Source organism: Hypomesus transpacificus, chromosome 24 (assembly GCF_021917145.1).
Source record: "Hypomesus transpacificus isolate Combined female chromosome 24, fHypTra1, whole genome shotgun sequence".
Taxonomy (NCBI): domain Eukaryota; kingdom Metazoa; phylum Chordata; class Actinopteri; order Osmeriformes; family Osmeridae; genus Hypomesus; species Hypomesus transpacificus.
This window is the reverse complement of record NC_061083.1, coordinates 3011925-3028857: the sequence shown is the minus strand read 5'-3', so window position 1 is coordinate 3028857 and position 16933 is coordinate 3011925. Positions and strand designations below refer to the sequence as shown.

Here is a 16933-nt window from a genome sequence, read left to right as displayed (position 1 = left end):
CCGTGCATAATCTGGTCAGTTTTGGAAAAGGCAGCCGTACACACGAGTTGTTACGTGTGACTCACTTGTCCAAAACTGTGCAGGTTACAGTGTTACCTCATTTGTTGTCTTTTTACCACAACTTTGGGTGATGCACCCTATCGTTCAAATGACGATGTGCTCATCAACACTGAACAGTAGGTGAAAATGAATCATCCTGTTATGATTAATGAGGCTTTTGTTGCATGTGCAGTAAACCTTCTCCAGCATTATGGCACCAGACAGGAAGCGTTTTACAAACCGCTAATGAAAGCCATGTGCTTTTGAAGTCCTACTTTCTAGATATTTTTACTTCAGTTATTGCTCACTAGGACTGGTGTCTGCAGGCCAGCGCTGTGGGATGGTGAAGAGGAAATAGTGGGTTGATAAACAGGGTTGTCTGTGAACAAAGTAAAAAAGTATATATTTGAAATGACAATCTGACTGATGTTATCAGATGCAGATTGTCATTTCAAATATATACTTTTTTACTACTTTTTTACTTCTTCATTCAGACAGATCAACAACCTAACCCTCATTCCTATCAGGTTTAAACCTGAAGAGAGCAAAACAGTTTCAACATCTTACAGACAGACCTGTATTCTAACATATAATTTCGAGAAAGACTTTGCATGATAACAAAGGGATGGTTTCCAAATGGCCGATACTCCATGAGACAAAGAGTACTGCTAAGTGCTTCACATTATCTTCCACACTCATGAAACCCAGAAGTGCACTGACAGGATAATTGTTGGGTGTAGAGTGTGTTCCCTCCTATGCATGCATGAAGCGGGAGGAGGACCATCCCATCCTCTGCCCTGTATATAAGGGCACCTTACAAGTTGGCTCAGCATCCACAAGAACCAGGTAACTAGACAAACAGGTTAAGGACAACTGGTAACTTCCTATTGAACAGGTGAGTGTGGGAACGACATTCTTTCTGGATTTTTTATTATTGTAAATAATGTTCATTTGCTTGCCGTTGTTTGAACATCACACTCTCCATTCAATTAGACAAGTATTGTACCGGTGTCTAGCTGATTGATGGTATGCCAGAATGATCAAAAAAATGTTATAAAAAAATGTATGCAATTATTAATAATTGTCATTTCCAATTTTTTTTTCAGCATTTAAGACCTCAGCTACTATGGCAAGTAAGTTTTCCACACGTCTTATCCATATCCAATATATCCATATATAAATTGGATATTAAACCAACAATATTTTATGTATTGTTTAGATTCATACAATAGAGAAACATCATACACATCAATAAACATCCTAACATCTATATCAAAAGTGAAAAAATGAATCAGTAAGTGTGTGTGCTTGTATTTATGTATACAAACCTACACGTTCCAACACTGTGCAGGTGAGAGCTTTCAGAATGAGTTCCTGGACACTCACAACGCATACAGACAGAAGCACAACACGGCCTCCCTGACTCTCAGTAGCGCACTGTCGGCCTCCGCTCAGAAGTGGGCCGACCACCTGGTCTCCATCAAAACCCTAGAACACAGCACCACAGACAAAGGAGAAAACCTTTATTTTGCATGGAGCTCCTCGCCTAAAACCTTGACCGGTTAGTTCAGATTCTTTAAAACTGTAATTAGGAGAACGGTTGATGACAAATTAATAAATTAAGGTCTGTACAGACAGGTGTTTTCTTTTTTATTGGATTTGAAGATGACTGATAATGTAGATCCTGCTGTGTGGATATGCACCCAGATAACCCCAATAACATGCACCCTTTTCTGTCTTTAATAGGCAAGGAGGCAGTTGACAGCTGGTACAGTGAGATCAAAGACTACAAATTCGCACAACCAGGATTCGGCTCCAACACTGGTAAACCTGCTTGTGCACCCCACTTTACACTAGTGAGCTCCACGGTTCAAATAATCTAATGACATTAGTGTGATTCACATAAGTGACATAACTGACAAGGATCTGTGGAGTTTGATTGACCATCGTGTCCCGCTTGCTGTTGCCGTGACTCCCCCCAGGTCATTTCACCCAGGTGGTGTGGAAGGAGAGTACTGAGGTAGGAGTGGGCCTGGCATCTGATGGGAGCAACATCTTTGTGGTAGGGCAGTACAGCCCAGCAGGAAACATGAACATGCCAGGCTACTTTGAGAAGAACGTCCTTCCCCTAGGTAACTAACCTATGTACTCTACCTGTCCTTTGCTTTTCATATTTAGCTATGCTAACATTTGGGAAATAATGATTTGCATGTCAAGGTTTTTTGGACTACTGTTGGTATGGGTAACTGTTTGTGCACTTACAATATCTGAATTCCAAACTAGTCTTGTTGTGGTCCAGCTTTGCTTTTGTCAGCAGGCAAAAGCCTCATAGTTCTTTGTTATCATTTTCCAGCATAGAAGCTGTGCGTTTTACAGCTAACAAAGGGACTGATGAAGGTGGGAAGAACCCAAGTCTGGGCAACTCCATCAAATCATCATGCACACTGCTGTAGAAGGATGACTATACCTCTCTGAATCGAACTTTTCTATCATTATCATGCTATCTGTTCTACAATATCCTTTACCATGTCTCAACATGTTTTTGTATATTCTTTATGAAGAATAAAGATGTAATCATGCTGTGCCAACACGTGTGTTTTCTTGAGACGTATTTCAACAGACTTTTGATCATTTACTGCATCCACATTCAATACACATAGCCTACCATATTATCCAATGGACTTAAAATAATTGGTTTGTAATTTATTTGTTACCGTAAACAGCCAGGAGATGGCACTGTGCTCCATGAGATGTGGTTGTGGAAAGCATGGTTGTGCGACTGAGCAGAAATGGCTGCCTGTAAAAGTTAGCCTGAAGTTACCATAGTTACACTACAGGGTCGCAAAGACACATTGAGCAACTCTTTTGATTTTCTCTAGTCATTTTGGTCTCCAAGATTATAGACATAAATTACAAACATTTCACACGTGACAGTTTCTGAAAGCATTTGAATAATTTGGCACTGATACAAAGGTTATTTGGTCATGTGTTCTTTGAAAGTCTGAATTGTCCTTAAAGGATGTATGAAGTTATTTTTAATATAGGCGTATCTAAGTCATGAACTGACCAAAACTTTGAAAAAACGACTCATTCATGTTGAGTTATTTATTAATCAATCATACATTTAAAAATAATTGAATAAAGGGTGAGTTTGATTCAAATTATTCTCTGTATAGAATATAATAAGATATATGAAAACATTACAAAATACGTGTTTTCTCACTAGATATACAATCAATCCCTATGCGTTGGATTGTTTTGTTTGTAGTTTACATAATTTCTAATGATTATTACGATAATTTTCGGTGGGCACTGATGGTCAAAAATGTGTAAGTTCAATGTTTCTGGAAATTGTATGTTGTGTACCATGCATGTTTTTTATATGAGATTCAATGTAATCGTCACTGGGTTCTGTACTTGCACTGTACACTATGACAAGAATATCAATATCATGGCTATAGGTCAAACTGCCGTTTTAACTCAACCTACTGTAGACTACAGCACTGATGCCCTCTACTGGGGAAACTGTTGTAAGGAGCTAGGTCCTTATGGATGCGTCTGCTACAGACTCCTGTTTGCTCTGACCCACCACACCCATTTTCATCCATGTAAAACCCCCATCCACTGAGTCAACAGCGGCACTACATGACCAGCCCGGGTATATTTGTGCAACCTGATAGCCTGTTTGGCTGAGTCTTACATTGGCGGATTTCAGCCGGCACAGCTGACTGACTCTCATCCCTGTCAGTGGGCTGGGCGGTGGCTGTGCATTGTCTTGTGCTGAGTGTCAGGCAGCATTAACATCAGCTGTGCTTCCTGCCTGTTCTCCCAGGAGACTGTTCCCCGGGAGACAGGGATTCAGCCTTAAAGGCACGGACGCGTAACAAATCAATGGGAAAGATACATTCACCCTATCCAATGTTTATCAAACCCTTGCCAACTGCCTTCCGCTTCCCTCTGACAGGGATCGCATCCCATTCACGTACAGCACGCTATAGGTTTCAGTGTGGGGATGCGTAGCCGAGAAGGCACATGTAGATGTTGTACCGCGGTTCCTGGGGCTCCTGAATGTGAACGCCGCGGAGAGTAACCTGATCTAAGTCAGAATCACTGGCTTCCCTCTGTAGGCAGACCGTGCATGATCAGTGCAAGACTCAGCTGTTCCTGTCTAGCACCTGCCTCTCCATACTTGCCCATCCCCCACGCACTCCCATACAAATCCACTGTCTGCACATACTGTACAAGTCTTTACAAATCTAATACAGCGTATGTCATTGTAGTGTTCTCGTGTACTGTACTGTATATGAGTAATCTATATACATGATATGTATTTCTGTTTTTAACAGGCACTGATAAAGCTCCAGAGGGTGATATCTTTTTCTTAAAGATAACTAGGGCGGGGCAATGTCATTCACAAGCTAGACGTGTTATTGTAAATAGCTTTATGATACTTCATTTACAGTATAACCATATGTAAAGGTTACCCATTGCAGGAAATGATCCTTATCGTCATAAAAACAAACAAACTAGAGCTGTGAATTTGTTTAACACAGCAACCTGAGCTGAATGAGAGAAGCCTGCCTGAAGTATTCAGGGAAGCTTTGCTGAGTCATAAAATGACCGTTTGCCGTAGTGCTTCTGGATGCACTTGGAGGACAAGTCGAGTGTTGCTGTAAGCAGATAACAAGGTAACATAATGGTCCATTTAGGGAAAATGGCATCATCATAAGATAAGGGCGTATGCAGGCCAGCATGAGAGCCTTTTATACTGATGCACATTTGGTCTGCTTAGCTTGTCAACATCACTCATCCTCACGCAACAAACCATTTACTGTAGTTCCGTCCGACTGCATTCCTCTCTGTAAAATGAATTATTTATCCATTGCAGTGTAACAGCTGCTGCAGAGACATATAAACAGTTCAGATCAGAGGCAGGCAGCCCCAGCGCTGTCTATTGTCTTTCTGTCGCGACTGCAATTTGAACCGTCATATGATGTGGACAAGAAGTGAATACGTGACTGTTCGGTGGAGGGTCTGGCTGTGGAAGAGGGCGTAGAGTGACACTGTAGTAAGCTGTAGATGTGGTTTGTCATTCATGAAGAAGTCTTTGTGATTTATTTCTTTTGTCTGCCCTCCTGTTGGCTCAGGGAGGGAACCCCCACCACTGTTCCTCTGCAAAACCCGAACTCACACACTTGCCTTGCTGCCATCTTTAGATACTAAAACTAGTGCCTACCATAACCAACTGAAGTGGCAGTCGGACACTGTTTCAGAGAAGCGAGCCTGTTAGTTGATCGAGTTTGTCACTTCATTTTGCGTAACCCCTCCTCTCTTACATACACCCTCCCGGTCTGGCCACGGGAAACAGCACAGCCATTGTGTGCCCTGTGTGAGACTGAGAGCAGGGAACAAGAAGCCGACCTAGTTATGCTGAGCGCAACCTGCATTGTCAACATGCTGTGAGGCTACGTGGAAGGATTCTCTATACTGATGCAAACTACAGGCTTTTGTATGAGAGCAGCCATTCATTCAGCCCAGGACGCAGCCATTCCTTTCCATTGGCTATAGGACTGATCTACATGAAAATGCTTGGGATACATACAGTAATCAGGTCTGGGTAAGACCTAGTCAGGCTAGTGAGAGGGTGTGATTGTTCGGAGTGGAGAACCCAGTAACTAACACCGTGGTGGCTGTCCCTCCTCTCCCAGGCCTCAGCAGCTCAGCAACTGTGACCACAGTCACATTCTACCCTGGTAGTCCCAGATTAACTATTATTAAACTTCCCTGCCCTCATTCCAGCACTGGTGGTCACCAATGTGTGCCGCTCTCCTCTGGCTAATGCTCTGCTCCCTTTGTCCAGTGAAACCCTGTGGTGACTTTCATGATTTGCCTTACAAAACCAGTAGGCACAGTATGGTTTTATACCAAACAGCACAGGCTACGTGACAACTTTGTCATACAGTAGGCTTTAGTTCTGATGTCATTACTCCAAGCTACAGTTCTATCGATGATAGCTATGGGATTGATTTATAATGATTAGCTTTCTTTTTTTATAATCTCATGCAATAGTTGTTTTGAGATTGCCCTGGATTTGAAGTTCAGGGTTCAGAGTGTGTCACGTTAAACCATGTTGCCTTTTCCACAGTCTGGATGGGAGGAGCTGCCACCGGACCGCGTGACCAGCCTGTGAGCCATGTTTCATAATGCGCAAAAAGGGAGTATCCCAAACTCACAGCATTAAAGCAACACAGGATGGCATGATACAACCGGGTCCCCACTGGAGTTCATGCTAAATATTCAGTGGTACTATCAATTATGATACAGCATTGTCACGTCATCTTGCCATAGGAAGGCTAACGATAGCCTATACTCTGCTTTTTCCAAACACGCTGAATAAACGATACCTCGATACTGTGTTATGATCTTTAACAGACCTGTTTGTAAACAAAATGTAACCATTGTTGATTTCATTGTATCTTTACACAAAGTTATAAATTGCAACCGTGAACCGGGATGTTAACAATAAGCCACGTGGATATGAGTCTGTGATGGTACTTTTTGTTGATCTTTTCATTAGAAACCACCATGAATCTGTACAGTAAGGCATAATAAACATTGTTGTTGTCTTTGAACTAATCACATCCTAACTATGAGTAGGAATTAAAGTTATAAATTAATACAATGTCTTATTCGCCATTCATGAAGTAGGACATGTCTCAAGATTAGATGGCTAAATCACATGTTTGAGATACATTTGAATGACCGACAGAGAAGGCCAATAGGATTTATCCTTGACAAATACCATTGGCCTAAAAGTACGTCTATTAACGTTTTTCCATGTATTAGCCAATGGCTGTAGATAACTCAAAAGGGCGGGCACTAAACTCCCCATATATATTGTGAGAAACCATTTTTTTCGCGCATTCTCAGAAAGTCTGCTCAGTGTGTTGTAAGTGCAGTAATTGCTCCACGTCGAAAGACAAAATGAGGGAAATTGTGCATCTCCAAGCTGGACAGTGTGGAAACCAGATCGGAGCAAAGGTTTGTAGTTCCGTATTTCAAGGAAATCTAAATATAATCTTGCAATACATAGGCCTAGGTTATATCGCCTTGCTGTCACTTCTTTGTCTCTATGAAACCACACCCAAATTGCAATTTTTGATTGAGTAAGCTCAATTATTTCTTTTGAAAGTATCTCTGGGCAATATTAAATTGGTGGGGTGTAGTATATTTTAAAATTTTAATTGGTTAATTGTTTTTTTGTCTGTTTCATTGTCTTTGGTTATCTAGGCCAGTTAGCCTACCTTGTAGATCTTATAGCCAACCATAAACAAATTACTTGCCTAATATTTGTAAAAAAAAAAAAAAAAAAAAAATCGACAATGTGTATATATATTTCTTTTTTTGGTGATTTTAGACTTTTTTATAAGAGCATGATTGTCCTCATTTGTGGCCTACTGCAATGCGCCAAAACTCGGAGTTATTTAGTGAAATGTTGTAATTGAATTGCTAGTCTAAGATCGTCTTGAAACAAAACAAAACAATGACCTAATTTTCCCAGTGTTTTTGCAAAATATTCATATTTTTGGGGGTGCAACTTACAATATAGGCCTACTCTCTTGCCATTCATGAAGCGCGCACCGCGCCCGGTGTTCTGGCGGAAGTGGGTGGTGCTACATTTTAAGTGACGTGGTCAAATTTTTTAAATCATAGCTGATGGCTTGTGGCCAATCGGAGTGTGTGCCGCGCGCGCGGAATCGCGTGTATATATATTTATTGTAATATTGGTCCCAGTCGTAGGCCACATCAATAAAAAAAACAAAACACTCAAATTGTGAAATGCGCCATTTTATTGAACAATGAATTTGCTGAGTTTATGCAATGAACTGTCCTTTGAATACACTTTTTTCTTTTCCAGTTCTGGGAGGTGATCAGTGATGAGCATGGCATTGACCCTACTGGCACCTACCATGGAGATAGTGACCTGCAGCTGGACAGGATCAACGTGTACTATAATGAAGCCTCAGGTAAACACATGATTGCTGTGCTATGGTTGAATGCATGTATGAAATAATCCAGTCAATGCATATGTTTGGTTTGTGTCTTCTGAGTTGCGAACCATATTCTTACTTTTCTTGTGCCCTTGTTGCTTAGGTGGAAAATACGTTCCCCGTGCTGTGCTTGTGGACTTAGAGCCAGGGACTATGGACTCAGTGAGATCTGGACCCTTCGGTCAGGTCTTCAGACCAGATAACTTTGTCTTTGGTAAGACTCCTCCTCCCCCTATTCATCTTTACCGGTTTTGAGCCTCCATCCACCCATATAGCCTGTCACGCTGGACAAAATGATTTACACTGTACTTATCTAAGTGCACCATATGAACGTGGCTTTGGACGAGAGCGTCTGCTAAATTAGACAAATGTACGGTTTTGTTTTTTCAGGTCAGAGCGGGGCGGGGAACAACTGGGCCAAGGGCCACTACACAGAGGGAGCAGAGCTGGTGGACTCGGTCCTGGACGTGGTGAGGAAAGAGGCCGAGAGCTGTGACTGTCTCCAGGGCTTCCAGCTGACCCACTCCCTGGGCGGGGGCACCGGCTCGGGCATGGGCACCCTGCTCATCAGCAAGATCCGCGAAGAGTACCCCGACCGCATCATGAACACCTTCAGCGTGGTGCCCTCGCCAAAAGTATCCGACACTGTTGTCGAGCCCTACAACGCCACCCTGTCAGTCCACCAGCTGGTAGAGAACACAGACGAGACCTACTGCATCGACAACGAGGCCCTCTATGACATCTGCTTCCGCACCCTCAAACTCACGACACCCTCGTACGGTGACCTCAACCACCTGGTCTCGGCCACAATGAGCGGGGTCACCACCTGCCTCAGGTTCCCAGGACAGCTTAACGCTGACCTCCGCAAGCTGGCCGTCAACATGGTGCCATTCCCCCGCCTGCACTTCTTCATGCCGGGCTTCGCCCCGCTCACCAGCAGGGGGAGCCAGCAGTACCGCTCCCTCACCGTGCCCGAGCTCACCCAGCAGATGTTCGACGCCAAGAACATGATGGCGGCCTGCGACCCCCGCCACGGGCGCTACCTCACCGTGGCGGCCATCTTCCGCGGCCGCATGTCCATGAAGGAGGTGGACGAGCAGATGCTGAACGTGCAGAACAAGAACAGCAGCTACTTCGTGGAGTGGATCCCCAACAACGTCAAGACGGCCGTGTGCGACATCCCGCCCCGCGGCCTCAAGATGGCCGCCACCTTCATCGGCAACAGCACGGCCATCCAGGAGCTGTTCAAGCGCATCTCCGAGCAGTTCACCGCCATGTTCCGGCGCAAGGCTTTCCTGCATTGGTACACGGGCGAGGGCATGGATGAGATGGAGTTCACCGAAGCCGAGAGCAACATGAACGACCTGGTGTCCGAGTACCAGCAGTACCAGGATGCCACCGCTGAGGAGGAGGGCGAGTTCGAGGAGGAGGGAGAAGAGGAGCTCGCCTAAATGTGTCTTCTGTTCTCAGTCTACGTAACACTGACAGTTGACCTTTCCAGTGTTTCCTTTTTCTGTCCTTTTTGTTCTGTCACCTATTGCTGTCATTTCTCGTCTGTACAGATGCGTGTCAATAAAATTCTTTTGTTTTAAAAAAAGTCCCATGGTACGCGTTTCAATTCACTTCTAAATGTTCTGAGGCAATCTCTTTTTAGGGACAGTACTCAATGGTGCAGTGAAGGTGAAAATACCTTGTTGACTACATTTGATGATTGAGCACAGTCATGTGCTAGTGGTCTGAGGAATAGCTTAAGGATTTGGCAGTTTATGCAAGGCCTCTGGTTCCAGATTAGTGAGCTGAGCTCCTGGCATTCAAAATGGGTTTTGAGCACCTACCAGAGATTCCTTGTCTGATATAAAACCCGAGTTAGCAAATCTAAAAGTAAATATACCAGTGTCTTAAGTTGGTATGGTTTCTCTTTGGAATGTTCTTAGATGATGAGTTTGCAGGATGTTGAAACCAAATGACTAAATGTAAAGTCCACATCTAGTGGGATGAAGTCATTTGAGTAGTCAAATGAACTTCCACACATGCCTTTTTCACTTCCGTAAATGTCATGAATGCTGATGTTTGCACTATATACTGTCTAGACAACATTGGTCTAGTCAAGTTTGAAACCTTGCAGGCCGTGGCTTCATAACTTGTTTATGTAACATTTCACAAGATGCATTACAGAGGAATAATATTATTTGTGAGGAATGACCAGTTGTGCATCCTGTGAAGACAATCGGGTATGGACAATATCATGTAAATTTTATTTCAACAAATTCATGACAACCTCGTGCGGAAAACAAATCTCTTGATCCTTCTAGAAAATAACTACATCTACTGCAAATGTTTTGAACATGACTCATGCTGATCACTGGGTGGCGCTGTTGTTTAAGACATTCTTCTTTTCCACAGGAAGTAGGAGAGGATACTTGTGGCCAACAGGAGAAGTGTCCAACAACACACTTTCTTCACCTGACCCTCCAAGTTCTGCTTCTGGCCGAAGCGAGTCACAAAGCCACTCTGTCAAGAGCAGAAATACTTCATGAAAATGCAGATCATAAGATAAACAAATGACATGGTCATCGATTCCAGGTTTGTAAATGTATCAGTGGTATCTGTTATCAGTTTGAACTAAGGGAACCTTGCGCACACACGTGATGACTCACCCAGCCACCCCTGTCTCTTATCTCCGGGCAGATCACCCTCTCCACGTAGCTGCCCACACACTCCTTCAGCTGGGGCAGGACCGTCACCATGCCCCTGTCACGGCAGTGCAGGGCCATCTGGCCGGCCAGCACATAGACCGACAACACTGCGCTCCAGGCCAGCTCTCTCCGGCGCCCCCCAGAGGTCGTGGGGGCAAAGTGCTCGTCCAGGATAGCCATGAGCATGGGGCAGGCCGAGGCCGAGGTCACATCCTGGAAGACGCGCGGCCAGCGCCTGAAGAAGATGGGGAAGCGGACGAGGAGCTCGTCGCCGGCGTGACGCAGGGCCGCGGCGCAGGAGGTGGGGGGCGGAGCCACGGGGCCGTCTGACCCGGCGGTGACGTAGTCGATGTAGTCGTGGGCCATCAGGTAGGCCTCTCTCACCAGAGGGTCAGTGCTGGCGACCCCATGTGACCTCTCTGGGTCCTCGGACTGACACATCCTGCTTTCTCTCCCAGGTGGGTGATCGCCAGGCTGTGTTTAGCATCAGTGCAGCTCGTCATCCACTGGTTGGGCCCGAGAGCTCTTAGTCATCCTCTTATGGATCTTAAGACCGCATGAATGACTCACCTGCAACTACAGGGCAAAACTGTGGCTATGTTCTGGGGTTCACATGTTGAAGGCCATGGAACAGAGCAGTGAAAATTGTCAAAACATCCAATGCTTTCCGTGAATTTTTGTTGTTTTTCAAAGGATTCCAAACCAAGGCTGAGGGATTATCCCTATCCATTTGTGTTAGAATGAGGTCATATGGCATGTGTGTTAAAATGAGTTCACCTGGCTATCTAGCAGTTGCATGTTGCACCTCCCCAACATAACCTTCTTCAGATAATCTAAAAGACATATTTGCAAGCACAAAAGCAACCAGTGAAGAAAGGCATTTACAACTCACCTTCTTAATCAAAACACCAAGTGGAAGCTGGACACACACACACACACACCAGCACAAAAAAGGAAAGCTATCTGGCAGGTAACTGCAGGGTCCAGAGGAGTTTGTGCGGTTGGACTAGGTCATCGAGTCCAGTCGTGTTCTTTCCCCGGGGATAATATTAGATCCCTTGTTGGAAAACGACCCATCAACAACCCCCTGCCACACAGCCCCATTCCAGCACAAGCACATCTATATAAAGAACCCTGGATGTGTGAGTCTGTAGAGAGACAGGTCAATGTTAACTGTCTGTGAAAGCCAAACAGACCAGACGGCAGGGAAGCCAAATGAGAGTATAGAGTATAGCATGTGTTGCCAGTGTTACATGGAATACGTTCCCCGTCAACACCTCCGTTCCCTGTGGAGCGGGCGTTGATCTGTTGTGATTCTGGACGGCTTTTACAACCCTGTCACAGACCTTTGTTAGCATGATCCTGAAAACGGTACTATTGACTGCGTTTCAGTGAGGGATTCACCTCCACAACAGTCAGGCCGTCGTGTCGCATCACATCCGTACACACACACACACACGCGCATGCCATATTGTGTTTCACGATGGAGATCATCACTTCAGTCACTCCTGCCTACACACACACACACACACGCCACAGAATGTGACATGAGCGTCCCAGTTGTGTCCAGGGTTCCAGTGGAATGTGATGCAGAGGAAGAAGCTGTGGGAGGCTCATGTTCCTTCTATTGTCTGCCTCTACAGCGACAGTGCTTTCCTGAAGTCCATGGCCTTCAACACAGAGCTGCCATTCCTTCGTTCATCCACTAGGGCGCAGCGGCGTCTTACTCGAGACAAATATCGAACGGCACTGTTGTTTTGAGCCTCGGAATAAGTAGTGAATGTAGTGTGATCAATATGAATGACTCTGTTTTCGTAGTCATTGAATCATTGATAACTGTGTGTAGAAGTATACACTTAATAACTTTCAAACCATAGTGAGGACCAGAAAAAAAGTATATAAGAGTATGCTCAGTCATTTGTGAGGTATTTGAATGTATATGCTACTGTCTATGGTTTACTGTTTGTTGACGGAACAGCTTCAGAGAGCTGAGTAAAGAGCACTCGTCGTGACAGATTTAATGGCACTCACGCCCGAGCAGGCCTACGTTGTCCTGCGGGTGTTAACTATCTCTCTCGCTTTATGATTTTATGCATCACTTGGGGATCAATCAAACACAGTCCGCGCGACATTTATCCTCGTAGTTAATGCATTGATTTATACGCCAGCACAAAGACGTGCTTAAGTGGCAGCGCGAGCGGCGCTGCGCTTCAGACCATCTGGCGCATACATTGTGTATATGTATGCAGAGGGAGATAAGGCGAAACAGCCATAAAGGGGCTCGTTCACACCCCCCCCCCCCCATCCTCCCTCGCCGTACATGCGTTATCACCTGATCGACGTGGAGTTGGTGAGTAAGGGAAGTGACGTCATCGCTGGGGCCTGCTATCAGGCCTGTCATATGTTCATGTTGCAACATCTGCAGGGGAGTCACTTCCTGTCTGGGGAGGGCATTTGAAGTTGTAGTCGGCTTCGACCGCAACTTATCATGGGGGGCTTGTGCTTCGCAACAACGATGCCCTGTTTCTCAACTGAAAAAGGCTAAGGCGTTACTTTTGTCTGCTAAGTAGTGGTTCAGGTAACGTTCGGAGGGTGGTCGAGTGTGCTGTATAGTCGCTGCGTGCGCCACGCCTGCAGCGTTATGATGCCACAACAGCTGAACAATAGTTCAAGTTCAAGTCTTTTATTTGTCAGGTGCACAGAGCAACACAAGGTTAGACTGGGCACTGAAATTCTTAAGACAAGACAACGCAAGCACTTGGCATAACATAACATATAAGTACACAGAACAAATTTACATCTATGCTGAGCTTAGATAAGTGAACTTCCTAAATATACAGATAGCAATAAATAAACGACTATACTAACCCTAACACTAAAACTTCCTAAATTACAGATAACAATAAATAGTACGCTATACTAACCCTAATACACAAAAAAAAAAAAAAGAAAAAAAAAAAAAAAGAAAGAAAAAAAAAAAAAAAAAACCTGTTACAACCCTATAAACTAATCTAACCTAAATGGAGTACAGTGCAGTAGTGCAAATTTACAGATCAGTGACTTTGTCAATGACCAAACAGGAGCCTGGTGGCGAGGTACAGTAGTGCAATGTTACTGAAAGAGCAACCAGTAGCTGAAAGTGACAGTGTATAAGTGACTAGTGTGCAGTAAAAATGTCCATATCAGTGTCCATTGAGAAGCCTGATGACCCTTGGGTAGAAACTGTTGTCCAGTCTGCGTGTGCGCGACCGGATGCTGCGGTAACGCCTGCCAGAAGGCAACGGGGTAAAGAGACTGAAGGATGGGTGGGAACAGTCTCTTAGAATCCTGCTGGCTTTCCTAAGGCAACGTGTGTGGTAGGTGTCCTGTAGGGCTGGGAGCTTCCTGCCGATGATGAACTCAGCAGAACGGACCACACTTCGTAGGGCCTTGCGGTCCCGGTCTGTGCAGCTCCCATACCACACTGTGATACAACCAGTCAGAATGCTTTCTATAGTGCATCTGTAAAAGTTAGTAAGTAGCAATAGGTACACACCTCTCCTGCAACATAGGGGTTGAATGAAAACACACTCAGGACAAGGACACTGCGATAAGCATGAGGGGAGAACACATTGTATTTATTGTATTTCACCGTGTGCGACACTCCTTTCTATCCACTTACTTGTACCCCCCCCACCCACCCATTTTCCTCCCTGCTGGGGGGTTCTTTGAGGCCTGTGTTAAATTGTAGAGTAGTTCTGCATGGACTGGATCTCCTGTGGCCTCAGCATGGATTTCTCTGGCAGGCTTCGACTGGAACAGAGCCTGAAATAATGGAGGGCTTTCGCCTTTGCCTTTGTTTCCAGTGCGAGAAACATCTGCAGGGCCCGAGACATTTGTGCTGCGCGATACTGAGAACAGAACGAAACATGCCAGTATTCCTGCGGATCACCTCAAGTCAACAGAAGAAAAGAACCCTTTGACATCGTAAGAACAAAGGGAACGTGCAGGACAAGGGAGGCGGTGTGATGTTTAGCCGTGGTGGAAAGGATCAATGTGTCTTTTGGAGGATTCACGTTGTAGATTCCTTGTGAAGTCTTTGTGTCACGGTGCACATTGTGCTCATGGAAAGGAAAATAGCACGCACAGAAACGTTTTTTTTTCCGTTCCATCACCTGGAACAATGCTATGAATCATATCTGTCGAACATACTGGCTGTTATCTGTTAGATGCACACGTCTGTCTTGTTGCTAAGGAAGTTTCTTATCATTGTCTACACAGAACAACACTTTGAAGTTTTGGGGATTTTCAAAAAGCCCAGCCTCAGACAAGGTGACACAGATAAGTTGAACGACGAATCGAGTGAAACCCCACCGCTTCCCCCTCGCCCTCCCAACCAACCGGTGGGGATCTACCCGCCTCTCCTTGTAAGACTCCCATCACCCTCACCCCAGGGGGGGGGGTGGTCAGAAAGGGGAGGAAATTGCTCTGAATTGGCCGGTAATTGAAAACACCTCCATCCCCTGGCGTGTCTGCCTGTACCCTGCCTCAGATATCCATCCCCCTTTCCCCCTCCTCGGTGGCCGTCTTTTTTTCCAGAGGGGCCCTAATGGCACCCCCTTCCTCCATCCTCCTCTCTGTCTCCCACTGGACTGAATGGATGCAAAACTATTGACCGTCTGGAGGAGAGGTGACCCACTTGTTCTGCGGGCACACCTGCCTCCCGTCCCGCCTTCTTTCAATTGCAGGTATTGATGGCCCGCCATTGTTTCCTTCTCACCCCAGGAGGTGGAGTGGTTTGTGGGGGGAAAATGAGGGGACCCCCTCGGGTGTAGATGGTTTTATGGATCGATTTATCCGTCCTCTCCTCCTATTTTCCCCTTCGCTGTACAGTACGAGCCTTTTGAAGACCTGCCACATCTGCTGAGGCGTTTGTGTTAAGTTAAGTGGCAGTATTACACGTTCGATACATGCAGAGTTTTCATTGGTTGATAGCCGCTGAGAGCTGGATGTGGCTTGTGGACGTTGTCGATAAGTCCTCTCTCTCTGGATGTGGGGCACAGTGACTGTAATTCTTCTCAATTTGTATTTTGCCGATCCCCTTGAATCCACATTTACATTAACATGGTGGACTCTGGTTTAGAGGTTAATCTCTGAAGATTTAGGTTAAGACATTTGGGTTGTTCTTAAGGGGTCTTTGAGACTGGTCAGCTGACACCCATTAGTCCAATCAGCTCTCGTCAAAGGCCTTCTGCTTGCCCGGGTGAATATAGAAAGCTATCCAGATCAAAACTATGTAGTACAGCAGAGTGTTACCATGCAGGCATACAGAAATAGAGCTGAGAGGCTGTTCTGTTCATTGTTATGAAGAGGGAGGGAGGGACTCTCCTGTGGAATGAAGCTGGCTCTCAATGCCAATAACTCCCTCTCACTATCCGACTTGTGCCACGAGTGGTCCCCCCCCTGGAATATGGTTCGCTCTTGACAAGCACATTGCCTTCTCTTCAGCATATTTAATTTTCAACTTGAGAGCTACTTCTTGTTTATGTAACTGAAGCCTCTCCTCAATTAGATCATTGGGGGTAGAAAGTGCAGGCATTCTTCTCCCTCCTCCTCCTTCTCTCTCTCTCTCTCTCTCTCTCTCTCTCTCTCTCTCTCTCTCTCTCTCTCTCTCTCTCTCTCTCTCTCTCTCTCTCTCACACTTTCCACCACTCCCTGTTGAGAACAGACACTCAAGGAATCTTTCAAGTTTGTTATAATGAGCCAAATACTTTATTTGGGAAAAACAAAGTTTTGCATTAGAAGAGACATACAATAGCACTGCAGTAATTAACAAATCACTCGGTTTGCCATTTAATCTCGAATTTCGCTGTTAGTTAGGCCTTCTCTCACCAGTTTTCTGACTTTTTAAAGCCTTGCATTCCTCCAACATCATATCAAAGTTATCACATTGCCGACCATAATGATTTATGTGAATCCCCATGGACAATAGAAGATCATACAAAATATTTGCCTTCATGATAATCCGAAATGGCCTATTCCTTAAGAACCTCTTAACAATCCTGACAAATTTGCCTAAAACGCCTTAATAAAGCATACCTAAAGTAAATTGAAACCTGTTCTTGAACGATTTGAAGCACATGCATAGTTTTGGTCCCTTTGAAAGGT

General features: G+C 45.0%; 3 protein-coding genes across 4 annotated transcripts; 2 read left to right on the top strand and 1 right to left on the bottom strand.

The window, feature by feature from the left end:
- Positions 1-850: 850 nt before the first annotated feature.
- Positions 851-2627, top strand: LOC124486668 (Golgi-associated plant pathogenesis-related protein 1-like). Of its 2 annotated transcripts, XM_047048423.1 has the most exons (6): positions 851-934; positions 1146-1172; positions 1391-1600; positions 1786-1863; positions 2022-2171; positions 2393-2627. In XM_047048423.1, exons 2-6 carry the CDS (start codon positions 1166-1168, stop codon positions 2395-2397), a joined length of 450 nt encoding a protein of 149 aa, XP_046904379.1. In that variant the 5' UTR covers positions 851-934; positions 1146-1165; the 3' UTR covers positions 2398-2627. The 2 variants fall into 2 exon arrangements, with proteins under 2 accessions (XP_046904379.1, XP_046904378.1); XM_047048422.1 differs by lacking the exon at positions 2393-2627 and having other exon boundaries at positions 2022-2179.
- A 4335-nt stretch (positions 2628-6962) lies between these two features.
- On the top strand, positions 6963-9687 carry tubb2b (tubulin, beta 2b). The gene is made up of 4 exons (XM_047048410.1): positions 6963-7080; positions 7958-8066; positions 8194-8304; positions 8481-9687. Exons 1-4 carry the CDS (start codon positions 7024-7026, stop codon positions 9539-9541), a joined length of 1338 nt encoding a protein of 445 aa, XP_046904366.1. The 5' UTR covers positions 6963-7023; the 3' UTR covers positions 9542-9687.
- Positions 9688-10331: 644 nt separating this feature from the next.
- bcl2l16 (BCL2 like 16) lies at positions 10332-11898 on the bottom strand. Its single transcript, XM_047048418.1, has 3 exons — positions 11679-11898; positions 10748-11362; positions 10332-10601 (listed from the first exon to the last, which is right to left on the bottom strand). The coding sequence occupies exons 2-3, from the start codon at positions 11225-11227 to the stop codon at positions 10470-10472; spliced, it is 612 nt and encodes a 203-aa protein (XP_046904374.1). The 5' UTR covers positions 11228-11362; positions 11679-11898; the 3' UTR covers positions 10332-10469.
- Positions 11899-16933: the final 5035 nt, after the last annotated feature.